This window comes from Cyprinus carpio, chromosome B6 (genome assembly GCF_018340385.1).
Source record: "Cyprinus carpio isolate SPL01 chromosome B6, ASM1834038v1, whole genome shotgun sequence".
Taxonomy (NCBI): Eukaryota; Metazoa; Chordata; class Actinopteri; order Cypriniformes; family Cyprinidae; genus Cyprinus; species Cyprinus carpio.
Window position 1 is genome coordinate 23,590,976 of NC_056602.1, and position 19,889 is coordinate 23,610,864.

The window sequence follows — 19,889 nt, forward strand, 5'->3', positions numbered from 1 at the left end:
TTTAAGTGAGCAGAAGATAATGTCAAAAGTAATCCAAATGTTAAAATAAATATGGAAACTGAGCAAGAAAAATCCAATATCAGCCAATCTATATCCAATAACAACCAATAAACTCCAGTATTGGATTAACCAATTTATTGTGCACTCCTTCAATTTTCTCACCATGAATGATGGCTTTTTTTTCACAACACGGCTGCACTATAACACTGAAAGTACGTAGAGTTGAATATCTAAGGACGGGTTAAGAGAGGGTGGAGGAGGTTATAAAAGAGAATAAAGAAAAATGCTGACCCTCTGCTCCAATGAACAGAAAAGAAATGTTGAACATAGCAGTGAAATACTAATGGCCAATTCATTTGGCATGGGCGCCCAGTCGGAAAAGTATGTGAGACAGGTAGGGAGGTGTTGAGCTGATGGTTCTGCTAATGGAATAGCAGACATTTAAGCCTATCGGCTGTTCTTAAGGGCTGAACTCAGCACAAAGAGTCACAAGAAGAGATTGACGTGATGTGTGATGGAGGGGTGGGGAGGAGGTACGGGTCACTCTCGGCTTGAATGCAGGTCACATCTAATGGAGTCTTTCTGCTGCTGATGTTTCTTGATGGGAGTCTCTCCTACTTAAACGGCTGTTGGCTTCTGTTTGCCTCGTTTTTATGTCAGCAATGAGAATTTATATTTGCATTGACCTTGAACTAAAGTAAGTGGAGATAAAGCTTTCAGTCTCATTAGGGGCCTTTCAGAACCCGCAAAGTACCTCTGATATAAGAGTTTCTCCATTCTTCAGCCAGCTGTATGAGGGTTTTGGTTTCCCATTGGCTTTGCACTCCCAAAACAGATTCTCCTCAATGGACAATGATTTGTCCGTCATCGTCTGCAGCCAATGAGGTGTGGCTATGGAAAGAGAACATATTAATAAATCAAAAAAATGAATGTAGGATCGATGATGGACAGTTACAAGACCACACATAAATGAAATGTTACTTGCAAATTAAGACAAGCCATATTGCCCAAGGCTGATGATTTAAGAAAATTTAATTAATTAAACAATTAAAGTAAAAGTTCACCCAATAATGAAAAATCTGTCATTGTTTTCTCACCCTAAGGGTCATTTCAAAAGTAAAAAGCTAAATATACCCTACTGTCAAACGTTTAGGATGTGTGATATTTTATAATGTTTCTGAAAGAAGTCTCTTTATTATTTGAAGAAAAATACAATAAAAACAGCAATATTGCAAAATATTATTACAATTTAATATAACTGTGTTCTATTTGATTTGATTTCAAAATTATTTATTTCTGTTTTGGCAAAGCTGAATTTTCAGCAGCCATTACTTTAGTCTTCAATGTCACATGATCCTTTAGAAATCATTCTAAAATGCTGATTTGGTTCTAAAGTATAATTTCTTCTCGTTATTATTTTCAGTGTATGTATGAACTATTACTTCAAATTTACTTGATAACATACTTTTGCAACAAATCCTAACCCAATCAAATTGCTCAAATCACACAGTGTGACCCCTGAACCCCTTTCCGATTCTGATTATTAATTATCATTATCAGAAAAGGCTGCAATATTAGAATCACATAAGCTGCTTCACCAGCTCCAAATGGCTTGCCATACACCCACTCGCTAGTCTGTATAATACTGAGAGCATGCTTGACATTCCTATAAAAACAAACAATAGACGACCCATTTCACAAGAGCCATGTGAATATGAATCTAACTACTGAAGTGAAACGCTCTGTGAATATGTCAATTCTATCACACTATGGGCACATGCTCCGTTCCATGCTACAAATCCTTTGACCTCCTTCTGGAACCTTTATTATCCTTCCTACTGGCAAACACTCCACTGCCACGTACAAAGTCTTGAGTTCAATTAGCAAATTCATATGATTGCATTTCTCCCCACAAATGTTAATTTAAAAGGTCCAGGATAAGACCTTTCGAATCCTTTAAGACCGACACCAATCCAGTGCTTTTTAAACTGCTTGTTTTTTGCAGGAAGTCAAATAGTGGAACAGAAAACCTACTTTGGCAAGGCAAACTCCCTTTTTAATTTATCCTACAGAATTGTATTTCAGGCAGTCAGTGCAAATACAGAAAGTCCAAAAAGACTAGCAAGTGCATGTTAGATCTTATTAAGGGTACAAAGGGTATAAAATTATTAATACAACAATGCCATACATTTCAAATTAAGCTTGACTTTTTATGGAATGCCACCGTGACCTTCTACAGTGAGGTGCTCATTGCAGAAGGTCACAATCATGTGCATCATGAAATGTCATGTCTCTCAAGGACACAAGTCAAATGAGACACTGGTTGTGACGTTCTCACTGTGAGTTATGACACAAATGGCATAGCGAGGTCAAGTGTAGTTTAACGTGCCATAATGACAGTGGAAAAGTGTCATGCAGCAATTATGCCACTCAAAGTAGTTTAGAATTTTACAAACACCTATAGAATCACCTCAAACTTACAATTGAATAAAAGAAAGTTGTAAATAATAAAATGTTTATTAAATTTAAATTAGATTTTTAAATGCATCTAATACTTATCTTATTACATTCATTGTTTCTAATAAACTGATATTTACACAGTTGACTATAATAAAATCACTTATTCTGTGTTCAATTTTCTCTACAGACAAAACACAAATCATAATGCTCTTTTGCATAAATACAGTTTGCATTCTATAAAATACCTCCAAATGAATAAATAACTGCAGTAACATAACCAATGCCACTATCTACTGATTTATTACTGCAGTTTCAATGCAGTGCAGAAATGCCATATGGCAACAGTCATGTTTTTTTTTTTTAATTACTGTAAAGCTTTATGAGACAAAGCTGAGTTGTCAGCAAATCAAAGAACAAATTCCAGAAGTAGAAGAAATGCACACATATGTATAACAATAAATTGAAGGGAAATTATATATTTACAAGGTTGTTTGTGATAAATGTAAAAGGCAAAATAATAAATGGTAAAAAAAAAAAAAAAAAAAAACAAAAAAAAAAAAAAAACTAGAAATCATGAGTGAATAAGAACAACTCACCATGGAAAGACATACGACCCCTCGCAGCATTCTTTCCGCGACTGTTTTCCGCTATGCACTCATATGTCCCTGTGTCCTCTTGTTGAAAACTCGGAATCTCCAGAATGGCGTTAGAATTTTTCAGTTTGACTTTGTTTGGGAACGAAACGTCACTGGTTCTTCTCCAGCTGATCTTGGGAACTGGACTGTGAATCCGCAACAAAGCCACCATTAGAACATACAAATTCATTTGAAAGACAATTTTATCTAAAGCAAATATACTTTTTTGACTCGGTATGTTTATTCCCTGGGAGTCAAATCATTACCTTGGCAATGTTTTTAATCAAAAACAACATACATCGCATTCAAGCTATACATTTTATTATTATGTGTAGGTCTTGCTTTTAAATTTTATGCATTTGGCACTTTTATTCAAAGCATTCAAGGTACTTAATCAGTCATGCATTCCATAGAACCAAATGCATGACCTTGGTGATGCTGACACAATATTCTACCAGCTACAGGAACTTTTTCTCATTCACGGAATTCCATCTGCGGAATTATAAGGTTAACTCCAGAATTACGGTTTAACATAATGTTTGGTAAGAGGAAATCAATTTGGCAGAAGCGTTTATTCAAAGTGGCATACACTGCATCCAAGTTATGCTTTTAATTATTATGTGCAGATCTTGTATTTAAATTTATCCACTGGCAGATGCTTTTATTAAAAAAATTCAAGGTATTTTATTAATCATGCATACATTCCCTTGAAACCAAATTCATAACCTTGGCACGTCTAGCACCATACTCTAACAGCTACAACTTTTTTCATTCACACAGTTTCATTTGAGGAATTACAAGGTCAAAATTATGGTTTAATGTAATGTTTGGTAAGAGGAAATCAGTTTGGCAGTTGCTTTTATCATTCTGACTATGCATATTATTATTAATAATAATTATTACCAATATATAATTTTACGGTCAGTACAGTTTTTTTTTTTAGAAATTAATATTTTTATTCAGCAAGGAAACATTAAATTAATCAAAAGTTTAAAAATGTATGTAGCAATGTCAACATCTCATTCCTAAGAAAAATCTAGAAAAAAAATATTAAGCAGCATAACTGTCAACACTGAATATAATAAGAAATTATTCTTTAGCACCAAATCAGCATATTAGATTTTTTTCTGAAGGATTGTGTGACACTGAAGATTGGAGTAATGTACAAAATGTAAAATATGTTAAAATAGAAAGCAATTATTTTAAACTGTGATCATGTTTCACAGTTTTACAGTTTCTACTGTGCTTTTGATCAAATAAATGCAGCTTAGGTGAACATAAGAGACTTAAACATTAAACAATCTTACTGACCCCAGACTTTTATGGTAGATGCTTTTATCCATGCATTTAACTAAAGCATTTTGATCTGTTCATGCATTTCCTCAAATCCATTACACACCATGCTGGTGTTGCCAGCATCAAGCTCTAACAGCTACAGCAACTTTGTTGGAGGAAGTGAAATTCCATAATGTTTGGAAAGAAAATCCATTTCCCACTCATTTCTTCAAAGCTGTACCCTATTAAGAAAATCCGAGTGTGAATGGATCTGATTCATGTTAGAATCGGGGGTGACGCGCTCCTTGTATGGTGTGAAAAGCTATCATCTCCTGCTTTTTGAAAACCTGCATTACCCCTCTCCTTAAACGACAACCCTTCTGCTCTTCCTTTGAAAAGAAGCTTGCAGCTCTATTTCCACACTATTTAAGGAGTAAATCTTGCGGGTCATTGCTCTCTGCAAAGCGGGCCATTATGGTGAAAAGCTCTCTGTAAAAAGCTTCCGTGACAGATTGCAAATCGTATTAAGAATGAACCTGAAGTGCTGATCACAAATTCTGTGTATTTTATAACGCGGAATAAAAATATATAACGCTAAGCAAGGGTATGAACTCAACAGTTTGCGGCGGTAGAATGCAGACAGACGCAGGTGCATGCATGTTGGACTTACTTTCCCAAGGCAAAGCATTCTAGCTTCAGCGTGGATCCTTTAGCAGCTGGAATGGTGTCGGGGAAATGAAGCTCTATTTTGGGCTCATACTCTCCCATCGCTCCTGCCATGGGCAGACAATACAGCACAGATGCATACGGCATTGTCATTCATGATTTATGATATACAAGCTTTGTACTCCAGAATACAAGCAAAACAACAACAAATGGCAAAACACAAAGACCTGTCAATGAGCAGAGAAGCTGAGAAAATTGTGCCAAAAATACAGGGACATGTTATTAAAGATTTATGGAACACACATAATAAAAACAGGATCCATCTCAAATGGAAATGTGGCCTTCTTTGAGGCATTGTCAAGGGTGCAGGTTAGTGTTCTTAAAAGAGGCAGTTTAGCTTTCAAGACAGTGGCATAAATACATCTCTGACATTTACGAATGAACATCTCCCTAAAAATGTCACAAGCTTTTTCGACCCAAGTAAGATATACTGTTAAAAAATCTGTGAAATCTATGGTAATAAAACAAACAAACAAAACAGACAGCTATGGTTGCCAGAAGTGTACTGTAAAAAAAAAAATATGGTGCCAAAGTTTTATGTTTTAGAAACTGAACTTAAATTTACAGATAAATATGTATAATTAACTTAAAAAAGTAAATATAATGCTAAATACTAAAGTTTATTTTTTTACCTTTATAATGTACTGACAACCATCTTAAATCACAGGTGGTAAATATAAAGCCACATAATTACAGTTTATGACGAGTACTAATATGTCATATATTTTTGGGCTTTTTATTCCTTGATTATTCAGATAGGACAGTGGAGAGTTGACAGGAAAGTATTGGGTAGAGAGAGGAGAGCAGGATCGGAATAGGACCTCAAGACGGGAATCGAACTCGGGTCACCGTGGGCACAGTTGCGCTGTAAATGTCGGCGCACTAACCATGAGACTATTGGCGCCGACTAATGTACATGTTTGATAAGAGAGAAAAAAAAAAAAAACTAAGAAGAAACTGTTTTAAACATGTACAGTAAATGTAACAGTATTTTACCGTAAAATTACATGATCTATTACAGTTTTCCGTATAGAGGCCTGTTCACATCAGGAACGACAACTATAAAGATAACTATAATGATAACTATATTAGTGTCCACTCTGATGCAAAATAACTTTCTGTTTATTATGAGCATATGCTGCAGCTATGTCATCTGCCACTTTAAATTCTCAAGCTCTTTCAAGCAGTATGGATTCTGATTGGATGTCAATGTTTTTCATTCAAAGTTATTTTTAATGATATTGTTCTTTGTGCCATTATCTTTATAGTTGTAGTGTGAACTATTCTTTTACCATTTTATATTCATTTCATTTATGCATTTGTCAGACACTTTTATCCAAAGCGACTTACAGTGCATTCAGGCTATAAATTTTTTTTTTACCATGTGTGTCCCCTGGGAATCGAACCCACAAACTTTTGTGCAGCTAACACAATGCTCTACCACTTAAAACAATATCTTTATAATTTATTATTCTTGATGTTAATGGCCTTACAGGGATAGTTCACCCAAAAATAAAAATTTGCTATTAATTTGTTGTCAGTTTCTTGCACAGACTGATCTTTTCACTTCATAAGACCTCAGTATATCGTCATAAGCCACGGGTGTTAATTTTATGTTCCTTGACATGATTTTTTTTTAGTTCTCAAAAATCTGCTGCCGCTGACTTTTATGAATCACCAAGGACCACAGTTTAATCTGAGAATCATCTTGGATGGCCTTAGGATTAGTATTTTTGGATGAACTATCCATTTAAGGGAACTTACTCTTAGCAAATTCACAGGTTTTTAGCATAGAATCTTTGCACTCTTTTACAATTAAAAATACAACCTTTTTTATTATTAGTGTTTACAGTGTATGCTCCTATATTGTGTTAAACTGTGCAGTATTTGGACACCCCGCTTACCGTCATTTCTCAGAACTAAAGGTGTTGGCGAACTGAACACCCTCTCCTTGGTAATAGTGTTATTAACCACGCAGGTGTAATTCCCAACATCGGACGGTTCCACTTTAGCTATGTAGAGATTCCCCGTCTCTTGGGATATAAAGCGCCGGCTGTCTTGCTGGACGAAGTGAGGGTACTCATTGAAGACCCAGGTGAATGTGAGCTCTAGAAAGATGTCAGAAACAAAGCGTTAGATCCTGACACAGACATTAATACTTTCAGAAAGGTGTTGAGTCACTTTGTTCTGTAAACTATAATCTCGGCTCAAAAGCACGTACAAAGCGTCAGCATTACACCACTCGCCTAGCCTCGGGCTGACCTCCTTAGGGCAGGTAAGGCTCAGTAAACAGAACGACTCTTCCTTTGTGAGGCGGCAGGAAAGGGAGCGAAACAAACTAGATTAAAGCGCCTCACTGGCACTCTTATGACACATGCCCTGTCCGGCTTCACCGTGGCTGGGGACGGAGGCTTCTCTGTTGGCGTCATTCATGCATGGCTGGCTCTTACTGGAAAGGGCTGAACCAAAGAAGACCGAAGGCCCTGCCACAGTGCATTAGCGTGTCATCTACAGGAGACCGAGAGGGGGAAGGGAACGGGAAAGAGAGGCTTGTGCACATGATGCAACTGTTGTAAAGGTGTACAGGATGGCTGCCACTCAAAAAGTGTCCCCAGAGACTGCGCCGCCCATCCTAAGACGGGGAAACATGCTGGCAGGCTGGTTGTCTTGAAGTTGAAAGCAATTCTTTATGATCAGGTTGGCCCGGGAATCCCTGCATCAGAGCTCTGTTAGCTTAATAAGAAGTGATAGCTTTTGTCAAATGTGCTGAACGTAGAGAAATCGAAGAGAGAAATTGCGATGGTTACTGAAAACACAAACAAACATGCGGTTCAGAAATACAATGGAGGATCTTTATGAAAGTGTCTGATGTTAGTGGCCTCCACAGAGAAAAATAGGGCCATCATGAGATAATTGACATGACCTCCGCATTGTGATAATACAATATCAGAGTTATCTATACTCTATTATGGCATTTTACTGAACTGAGGCATAATAGAAATGCTGGAAAAATGGCCTACAGCTGGAAAATAATGGCCGACAAGTTCAAAGTCAAGAGATACTTGACTTGAGCCACGATTCAGTCTTTTTATTCGATATATCCATGTTTACTTACATTTACTTTTAGTCATTTAGCAGACATTTTTATCCAAAGTGACTTACAAATGAGGACAATGGAAGCAATCAAAATCAACAAAAGAGCAATGATATACAAGTGCTATAACAAGTCTCAGTTAGCTTAATGCAGTACACGTAGCAAGGTTTTTAAAATCATATATATATATATATATATATATATATATATATATATATATATATATATATATATAGTTTGTAAATGTAATTCATAGAATTCAGCAACAGAAAGAGCTATGCAAATGAAAAGGCACATTGAAAATGAAGTATTTTGATCAAAAATACATTTATTTAATCATCCAAAATCCTTTGGATCATTCTAATATGCTGATTTTTTTTATATTTTATTTTTATCAATATTGAAAAAAGTTGTCCAACTTTTCAGGATTATTTAATAAATAAAAGTTCTAAAAAACATTATTTGTTTTGTAACATTATAAATGTCATTACTGTCATTTTTGATCTATTTAAATTCTATATTAATAAATAAAATTAAATAATAATAATAATAATAATAATAATAATAAGAAGAAGAAGAAGAAGAAGAAGGAGAAGAAGGAGAAGAAGAAGAAATCTTACTGATGCCAAATATTTGAACGGTAGTGTATAGTGGATTTTAGCAGATAATAAATTGGATCGCATACTATTTTTCAACATTAAACAAAGCGTTACACTGAGAAAAAAAAAAAAAGTGTTTTGAATATTACTAGAGTAGAACAATATAGCTTCCTCTACTATGGTAAAACAGGTTGGTAATAATAACCAATTTGTTTTTTGAGTTCAGCAATCTCAACAGACAGCTAGCTCATGATAAAGCTTCTTTTTTATCTAGCGGCAAATGTAGAGCAGAGAAAACTTACTTTTAAAACATTTGATCACATGCTTTTTTACAACAATGAGCATTCGGCATTGCTCAGGGGGTAAAATAGTTTAGATGTTTCAAATATTACTAGCGTTAAACAATACAGCTTCTTCCACAATGATAAAACAGGTTGGTAATAATATCCCATTTGTCTTTTGAGTTCAATATGCGGCCTAAATTTAAACAGATAAAGAGCATCTACTGTATATTGTAATACTTATACTTATACAGCAAAAACTTTTATAATACAATCACTTGAAAATTTGCAAAGCTTAGCATTCTTGTTTGCATTTTGCAGTGATAAACAATTGATTACCTACTCGGCACAGAAAATGCATTCGTCTAAAAAAACAAAAAACATATTTCTCACTAATTGGGTTGAGACTTCAATTTCAGGTCTTTATTTCCATTTGCCTCCAGATTCAGGTCTGATTGAAAAGAAAGTGATCCAAATGAGAAAACAAATGAAGCCAAAGAAAAGATGGCAGGATCTGCGATCCATAGTAAATGAGTTTCTTTAGAAGGTCTAATGCTAACCAGCATGAGTAAAATGACCATCAGTATTTCAGAAACGTGTCTCTTATCCACAAAATGTGTTGATTAAATTTCTGCCTTCTCCAGCACTTTTGAATGATTTATTTAAACTTTTTAGTCGCACTTAGCCTACGTTTTCAATCGCTGGTGACATTTAAGCCAAACTTTAAAGTATTCTCATATGAAACGCGCCTCTTCTGGGTTCTCTAATTAAACAAATGCTTAATTACAGATTTATCTCAGCAAACTATAATTGCCCAGCCTATGAAACAAATTCACATCTTCTCATTTCTGACATCTCATTTGTCGCAGTAATAGTTACGACCTCTAATTGATATTGATGTCTCTCACTGCCTGGTTCTTGTTTGCACTTGGGGTCTAATGACTTCTGTCCAATTACAGCTGGTTGAATTACAACCTCAGTCTTGTCTAAGAAAAGGCGCTATATGCCTAAGAGAAGCACAATTAACATGCAAACATGCATTTCCGCCACTTCTGTTTCCAGCTTGCGAAACAGCACTGGAGTGTGAATTTCTACTGACCTTTATCACACTTCTCAAACAGTAGACTAAAAAACAGCCTGTATCAATGGAGGCGACAAGAAATGATTGTGTTTTTCTTTTTTTACAATTAAATCACAAACAGTTCATCTAAAAGTCCTACTGCAGTTTCAGATAATTTCTCAGGGATGATGAAAAAGAAAAAAATGGTTTCATGTTATTCAATGGGATGAAAGGAAGCATTTTGTGGATTGAAGATCAAGTACATACAGTATGTGTGTAGGCAGCACTTCACAGATTCTGACTACTTTTATTGAAGTCGAAAGTGAATTGCCGTTTGCAACCCATTTTAGCTAGATCTTCTGACATTGTGATGCAGGATATTCAATAAGAAAAAAGCGAGAAGGGCAGGACTTTTGTCCTTCAGGAATTGATTGGATTGTGAATTGTAGCCCGACTGAATAAAAATATATGGTTATTGGTTAACAATTATACAATAACTTGCATGACCCAGTGTTGTTAACTAAAAGTAAAGTTAAAATGGATATATAATAATATACCAACTTACCACCGGAATGCAAAGGTGTGCCACATAACAAAACAACCCCTTGGCCTTCCCTCACATTCACAGCACTTCGTGTCTGCATTTTGAAGCTTTCCAGATCTGTAATAGATTAAATGATGAATAAAACACATTTGCATGAGGCAATTATTTTGCATGCATAATGGAAACGGCATTTCATATTATAGCAAAACGAATGGTGAAGCAACGTTGACTGTAATCGTTTAGTAGCGCTCACTATTTGAGAAAGCAAAAAGAATCAGTGTCCAAAGCAGACAGTGGGTGTCTAACAATGCAGTCTAGTGAAACACTACGAGTGTGTATGAAAAAAAGGAATGCTAACATCGCCTCCACCTACCAGCAGTAAGCCGCATCATTACCAGAGATATCTTAATCTCACCCACTGAGCCAGTAGCCTCCCTGTCAATACATGTCCACACGATTCTTCCTCACAAATTAACAGGAGGAGAGGAAGTTGGCAGCCGGCTCGCATACCTGGCATGATAAAAACCTTCTCCTTGTTTCGTGACAGAGAAGGCCTTCTGTAACCGTAGCCTGCTGTGCCAATTCCACACCCTTAAGCAAACAAGCCAAGAGCCAAGCTCCCCAACACAAACAATATAGAGTCAATGTGACCGATAAGACAAATTACAGAGCGGGGGGAAAAACAGAAAAACAAAAGAAGCAGAAGAAAACATCAGGATAAGGGAGAGGTGGTGGAAAATAGTGGGAAAGATTAATGAGAGATTCCCCGCTGACCGAAAAGAAGTCCCACACAGCCGGGTCATACTGAGCTGTGGTGAAAGTGGAAAGAGCAGGACTTGCTCGGCTCATAGTAACAGGATGAATGGATTAAGAGTCGGAGCAGCAGAGCCACGGGCGCTGATTAATGGTCTCTTGTGTTAAAGTCTATAAGGCTGGACTCATGTGATGGCTGTAGGCTGTGTGGTAAGCCAAACATCTTTACAGTGAATGGCGTTGTTTATAAATGGAAAACATTCATGTATGGATGTGAAGGACGAAGAGTTGAGAGTTTATGGATTCATTTCCATAACTCTTATTGATTCTTTCTTCTTATGAGATGGTGGAACATTTAACTTCAAGTCCTATTCATTAAGGGCCTGAAGCTTGGCATACAACTGGTGTTCAATTTGATGTGTTAATAAAACGTCAAACAGAAAAAAAAAGTATATATATATATATATATATATATATATAAAAAAATAGCTGTTTCATGAAAATAAAAATCCTAAAAAATGTAAAAAAAAAAAAATTGACACCAAAATTATTTGAAATAAAATGAAATATCCACAATTTTTTATTTTAATATATAGTTTGTCATATAACTTGAAACCTTTCCAAACATATTAACCATTAAAAAGCCTATAGATGGCAAAAAAAAAAAAAAAATTCTAATTGATATTTAACTGTTATTTAACATTGTTAATGCTTTAAATAATACAAGCAGTGAAACTGAATAAACGGAAACTATAAAAAAGTGAATTAAAAAACCTTAATGATTAAGTGAAAACTAACAAAAACTAAATTAAAATGCTAACTGAAAGAAATAAATAAAATTAAAGTTACAAAATAAAAAAAAAAATGCTAATTAATTATTTAAAACACATTACAACTATAATAACCATGACTGCTAAGGGATTGCTATGTGGTTGCCAAACCAAGCGGTGATATACAAAAATACAAATTGAACATGCTTTTGATCACCCCATTACAATTTTATTTTCATATAGGGTCTGCTGGTTAAAGATCTGAATAGGTTTTGAATTCTAGGGAGCTTGTGTGAGCCATGGTTTGTCAGGTCACAAATCTGCTCTGCTGCTATTGCACCCTTGAGAAAGGTACTCATTCCAAACTCGCCCCAGGAGAGGATTACCCCAGTACACAGCCAATAGAAAGCCACCATGGAATAAATCTCCCAATGACAAATTTTACAGTTAAGCATATATTTCAAACTGGCTTGCAGATGCAGGATGCAGTTTTCAACAGCTGTCTGAAAGATAAGAAACGCCACAATGACATATTATCAAAGCCAGCGGCATTATCATCCTATTAAAATCATAATTCCCCTTTGACTAACCAATGATCAATATAGGAAATAAATGTCAAGCAAGTCCTGTTAACCAGTCCCCTGAAGTGAAATTCATTATCCCACCCATAAAGATGGGAATCTGTCTCCTAAGGGGGACGTGGGATGCTCTGTGTATTCCCATGGTTGGATCAATAGTTAGACGGCACGAGTGTGAAGAGTCTTCGCTGTCACAGAAAAGGAATGCATGGCCAAGCTTGCTCTCATCCCCAACAATCCTTCTCCCATTAAAAAAAGAAAAGAAAAAAAAAACTGATTGGAGCTTCTTATTTCTTTGAGCATGCACAAGGACAGCGTTTTAAATCATCTGCACAGAGGCCAGGTGGCTAGATGGCTATTCTCATACTTGGCAGTTTACTTTGTGAAGTAGACAGTATGGGTATTAATATGGCGAGTCAATACGCGATGTACAAAGATGCTGTTGAAGCTGGTGACTAATGAGAATGAGTGATGGAGTTTGAAGTCGATGAAATGGCGCTTCACCCGGTGAAATTGTCACATTTGACAGCTCGCTTGATTGCTCTTTCTTCAGCTATGCCATGTGAATACCAAAGCTGTTGCTTTTACAATATCGCTTATATACAGCCAAACGCTCCTCTGGTTTGCCACTTTTTTGACAAATCAAGTCACAAACTTGGTATTGGTTTAGCTTATGTTGCTATGTTGGATTTAAATATTTCAGTATGACTTTTTATGTTTAAAATACAGTAAAAACAGTAATATGTATTTATTATCTTTTATATATAGTGGCTTTGGGGAAAAAGCATATAATACATACTGTACTTTGATCAATTGTAACAAAAACTTTCACATAACTTACATGCAAACTGTAGTGTGGCTCTCTGGCTGAGAATGGTTCCCTGGGTGTTGGAGGCAGTGCATTGGTAGACACCGCTGTCTTGGTCCCGTTCCAGACTGGTAATGATCAGGTTACCCCCAGACAGGCGACGCCTCTCGTCACCATGAAGATCAATGAGCGTTCCGTTTAGAGACCATCTGCAGAGACGCAAACACAATCAGGAGTGTGGTCTCCAGAGAAGCTAACTCACCAATATTCATCACATGCATCGATCTGATGAAGCCTGCTTCATTATGCAGTCAGATTCAGGATGAAACAAAGCTCATTGCTGAAATTTGTTTTCCTTCTTTTGTTCTTCTGCAGTACAATCTGACTAACAACTAATGAAAGCAAGCAAAACAATGCTGAAGAATAAGAAATATCTAATTATTTATTGACCTTGAAGATGTGCAATGTTTAGTCGTGAGTAGGTTGGTTTTAGTTTCCAATAAAATTGCTAGGAAAATCTATGAAAGGCTTATTATTTTTTCAGTGTGATTTCAATTATTCAGCTATACTTATATGTGGAATATAAAAAAGATTCAATATGGAGTGTGAAGAAATAGAGCAAATTAAACACAGCAACTTGGACTGCTTGAGAAAAATGCTGCTTGTTGCTTTTTTTTATTTACACTCAAAATGTTTGAACTTAACATTAAACCAATGTGGCATCTGCAAACAAATAATGCAAGAACTTTTCTTTCTTTCTTTATTTGTCTGTGTGTGTGTGTGTGTGGTTACATTTATCCATCTGTTAAAATAATATATTTCAGCTCTTTCGATGCCGTCCGACTATTCTAAGTCCTTGCATGGGCCCATGGAAAGAATTATGAACATGAAGCCAATTGTTTGTTCACAAACAATAAACTAAGTTTATTATTACATCAATACATTATGTAGTCACATCCTAAGAGGTGGTGCAGTGATTCATCCAATGAGATATGGATTACATATGTGTGGTACACAAGCCAAGATATATTTGTTATATAAAATGGAAGTCTGGCCAGGAAGTTCTGGATATATTAGGAGCACATCTGGCAAAAGGATTCCTCAACTCTGAGCAAAAGGACAAACCGAACTCAATAACCTGGGTCGGACAAGCCCCCACCATATTTCCCCATTTGAACCCTAAGAAGTAATACATCTAAGTGCGCATGCGTGTATACATAGGAGAAAAGATAAAAGAGGGGAAGAGAGAACCTTGAAGGGAGGGATATTTGTAGAATATTTTGCTTAAGAACTGTGCTTGTGCTGTCTTTCTTTAAAATAAATGGCAATTGGTTTAATATTTTGTTCTGTAATGCAATAACATTCCTCCCAATTTTCGGGTTTATTATTCTTGCTAATGACATTACACAGTAGGGAAATCATATTATAAAAGTGTAAGGTTTCCATCAGAAAACCAGTTTAATCAACAACTGTAATCACTGTATGGCAACTTCTGTAACAGGGAAAAATGTATCAACTCAATTCAAATAATTAGATATCTAGCACTCTACTATTCAGAACTGACCTTAAACATCATCCATAGTTGTGCTGAATCCATAGTCGTGAGTCAAAACGTGGCAGAAAACCTTGTGAATGATGGAAACAATGAGGAAATAAAGGTGTTGGCAGGATCTACATTTTTCCGCTGGTGTGAAAAACTAATGAGTGTGGTGGACAACGTGGTTTTAAAAAGTAACTGGAGAATCTAGTCTCTCCCAAATCTGACAGACAACAAAGTGTAGATCTACCGCAGCTCTCTGAAGCCCATTTCTGCTGCATTATTTATTGATCTCAGTGTGGCAGCCGAGTTAATCTGACTCCTTTAGTCATCATTTGTGAGTCTAATATCATAGCCACTGTATTTGATATAATTTACTGTGACATTCGGCCTGCAGGCTTACACAGTTGATTACTGCGAGGCTGTTTGTTGTAAATACAGACAATATTTGTTCTCACAAAGTAGTCAAGTATTATATTATAGCATCAAACTAATCTATTTTCCTAAAACACTTTCAATAGCATGATACATCAACAAAGCTTCTGCATCCCACATAAAGTAGGACCCTCCATGTATAAAATGAATGAAATTACCAGTATATTATCCTGAAAGGATCTAATATCATCTGTGTCGGTACATACACGCTTGCACAAAATAATGTTGTCATCTATTTCTTAGTGTAGACAACTTTCATCAAATCAGAACATCCATAGACCACCTAAACACAACTAAAATAAATCTAACTATTAAAGATTGTTACTTTAACACCTTATATCAGTTAATATAAATGTTTCTATGGTTAAGATGAATCATGATGCTATAAGACACATCATTTGTCACTTGAGAAGCCAATGCAGATATATGGAAGAACCCTACAAGAGTAGCATCTGAAAAACATTGTATGCAATATAATATTAACATTTAAAGAGGATAATAATATATTTCCAAATGTTAATATGCATATTTTGCGCTCTACATAAGTGCTATAGTCCTAAATCTGTTTCATTGCCTCAGCTAGACTGCTTGTTTGAAAATGTATTGATTTTTTCAGTTTTGACCAGAGGATTGAATATATCACAGCACTCAGAGGCAAGCTGCTTCTGATGGATCAATAGCCTTGGAATAATATGGAAATATTGATTTCTAGCACATGTGCTGAGATGCTGAGTATTCAGGGGGAAATAATTTAATGCTAATGAAAATATCATGCCCTCTTCCACCCACTCTTCCCCCCTTTTCTTCATGTTAAGTGAATGTCATATTTTTTTTTTTTCGAATGTGGTACTCATTTTATTAACTATATAGGCTAAAAATTAATGAGGGGAAAATTACATAGTGCATGTTTACTATGAAACAAAATAGTCGCAGTGTAACAGAAGTAGCGTGTCAGATCTTTTATCCCGTATTGTAACTTGCATCCAAGTGAAATGGTTTATTAAAAAAAAAACAGTATGGCAGGGACTTGGTTCAATCCATCAGTTGTTGACTAGATGGAGGCAAAGCTTTGTAAGAAAGGGGTGGGTCTTCTGCAGACAAAATAATTGGATAACTCCAGCATACGTCACCAGAGAGAAGTCTGTCATTTCACTGGATGACTGAATTATGACATTTTGATTACAAATTACAAGGTTATTTTTATGTGCATATGCATGGATGAATTATTCACAATAAGATCAATAACATGCATTTAAAAAATACAACAGCTTAATACAGGGGCAGTACCCTCAAAAGTACCCTTATATCTACCTATTAGTACCTTTCGACAGTGCTAAACCAGCACATTGTGAATAAGTTTATCTTACAAGATTCAAAAGACCCTAACATCATACACTCTAAATTCCAAATATTATTTATTGATTTTCCATGGAAAGTCCCATTTAAAGTCATACAGAACCGCAATGGTCACAATCACAGTGGTAGGTTAAGGTAACAGAATTCACATTTCCTGATGGTAATTGGTGCATGAATGATCGTTTTTAAAGGCTAGACGACGCATTACAAACAATCCAGTCTCCAAGGAGCCCCTTAACAAGAACCAAAAAGGCTTAGAAGTGACAGGGAGCCGAAGTATTTTCAGATAATGAGTAGGGGGCCTAGAGCCTCCAGTGCTTTTTATCCATGACAAAAAGTTCTCTGAAAAGTTTAATGGACAATTATGCTGCCCCCGCACACTGAACTGTCCAAGCCTCCATCAGTATCATTGACGTTATAATCCGCATGCTATTATTACTGTCATGAATAACATCTCCATCATCATAATCTTTATTTTAATCTCTATGTTACTTCAGACTACATTAACAAACTGCCTAGACATGAAGCCTATACCTGCTCATTAGAGAAATATCAGAAAAGTGGACATGGAAAATCAAAAAAAATAAAAAATAAAAATAGTGACGTACAAAACAGTCAGCTCCAATTATCTTTCCAAAAGAATGCTCCGCAGTGCTTCGTACAACAGAGAAAGCAACCTGCATTCAACAAAGATCATGCTGAAGCCGAGTTAATGAGGGCCGACACAAGAGCACCTCTGACTTTCTCTGTGTAATCTCTGCATTTTAACCAGCTCTCCTTCACATTCTCGTCTTTGATGACTGCCTACTCCATGGACCAGGGTTCAAATCCTTACAGTCTTGAAAGCATGCTAGGCATGTTGAAAGTCCTGTCAGGTTAAATGTAGGTAGGGAAAACAGATTCTGAGCTTTTTCAAAAGATTTAAAACAGCATCGCAGGGAGACCTAACAGTGAGTAAAACAGAACTTCTTTGGCACTAACAATGCCATGGCCATGGGTTTGATTCCCCAGGAACTAATGTAAAGGAAGTTTAGATGAACAACAGAGCAATGCCAATGAGGCGCTCTCCTCTCTCTTGTGGAATGAGTTGCAAACCTGAACTGCTGAGAGCTAATTCAAGGACATATCTCTTCAGCAAGCAAAACTAGTAAAACAATGCACTTGCACACTCACACACAAAGTGCGATATATATATATATATATATATATATCTGTATATATATATATATATATATATATATATATATATATAGTTAGATAACTATCTATATATCTATCTATCTAACTATATATATATAGTTAGATAGATAGATAGATATATAGATAGTTATAATATAGTTGTCAAATAAACCTGCCATTGTACATTAAGAATATTGTTGGCTCCTTGTAGTCCTTTTGTAGTCACTTTGGATAAAGGCATCTGCTAAATGTATAATGTAAATTCTTGCTCTACAATTGTTTGGTGACTACTAGAACTCTCAAAGAATTTTGGGTAGGACTCATGGCTGTCCTGTGGCCTCAAATTCCCTCACAGCCTACCTTATCCATCCCTGTAGACCCACACTACCACATTAATGCAACTTCTCTTTTACTGGACCAAAAAGAACAAACCGCAGATTACTAAAGAGATGCTAGGGTCAGGATTGTTATTGCACTAAGGTTTTTTTTTTTTTTTGCAGCATGCTGAAGATCTTTCACTCTGTGCTTTTACATGTTAAGCACTAAATGTTCTTCAAAGCACAGACCAATTATCTAAGTGGGGCGAATGAAGCCTTGTTATGTGTGAGTGGCACATGAAGCACATCAGCATGTTCTGTAGATGTGTTAAAATATAACTGCGTAAGCGAGGTGCTGGACAGCACAACACAGGACACTAAACCTGTGACGCATTTGAACTCTATTGAGAATTATTCTACTTTAAAAGCACTATCCAGGAAGTCAAACAACTCTGCTAAACACCTCAAACAGCTAGACAACCCCAGCAAACAGCGCTGACAAAACAAGTGGAGAAACACCAACAGAAATGAAGGCTTTTCAAACTACACATCAACACCCTTACAACAGTTTATCATGGTTTAACTTTAGTAACAGTAGCTGTGCTATTTTCACAGAAATGTCTGAAGGAGGAAGTCTACTTCATTTTCATTACAACTGTGATTCTCTGATATTTAGGTGAAAACAACAACAACAAAAAAAAACCTTGGCCTTCGGATATTTCAAGAAATAAATTATCACAAGCCTGATGAATAAAAAAAAAAAAAATCAGCTAAGGAAAACAAACATTTTTAACAGAAGCAAAATCAGTTGTGGTCTTGTTAAATATACAGACAGAAAATGTTAACTGGTGTTTAACTTATACACACAATTTAAATTTTAATAAATTAAAATAGAATTTAAAAATGTATAGAGTTTTATATATATAATAGAGTTATTTTACATTTTAATAATAGATCAAAATATTACTATTTTTGGATCAAATAAATGCAGCATTAGCGAGCATAAAAGACTTCTTTCAAAAAAATATTAAAAATCGTACTAAACTTTTGCACGTTAGTGAATATGAATTTAACGTTATGTTATAAATGATTTATTCTTTCTATATAAATATGTAAGCAAAGTAAATGTATTGATTCATATGATCCTATGAATGTATTAAAATACAGCAACTCCATATTTCTTTAAGAAGCTTTTTTTGAGAGAAAAGCAGAAGCCAGCCAACTGCTCTTCTCTGACTCAGCTCTGAGTTACTTTTCTATGGAATCTGAAACCAAGATGCAAAATAGCCTGGCGCGTTGTGTTCTCAAAGTTCACATCGGCCCCTGCAGACACTGAAATACCACCAGACTCTACTGGAACACTGACAATTTCACTTGACAAAGAAAGTAACTGGATGTTCTTTGGAGACTCTTCCTCCTCTTACTGTTTTGCAGTAGAACTGGCCACCCTTCAGTCAACATTGGTTGGCTGAACACACTCGA

At 35.7% G+C, this 19,889-nt stretch overlaps 1 protein-coding gene across 1 annotated transcript in view; it reads right to left on the reverse strand.

The window, feature by feature from the left end:
- The window catches only part of cntn3b (contactin 3b), a 60,092-nt gene that overhangs the window by 26,174 nt on the left and 14,029 nt on the right, over positions 1 to 19,889 (reverse strand). Inside the window, exons 4-9 of the mRNA XM_042726366.1 lie at positions 13,617 to 13,792; positions 10,696 to 10,791; positions 7,001 to 7,204; positions 5,041 to 5,143; positions 3,057 to 3,241; positions 755 to 891 (exon numbers count right to left, since the gene is read on the reverse strand). Coding sequence (XP_042582300.1) covers positions 755 to 891; positions 3,057 to 3,241; positions 5,041 to 5,143; positions 7,001 to 7,204; positions 10,696 to 10,791; positions 13,617 to 13,792 — 901 coding nt within the window. The remainder of the gene's footprint in view (positions 1 to 754; positions 892 to 3,056; positions 3,242 to 5,040; positions 5,144 to 7,000; positions 7,205 to 10,695; positions 10,792 to 13,616; positions 13,793 to 19,889) is intronic.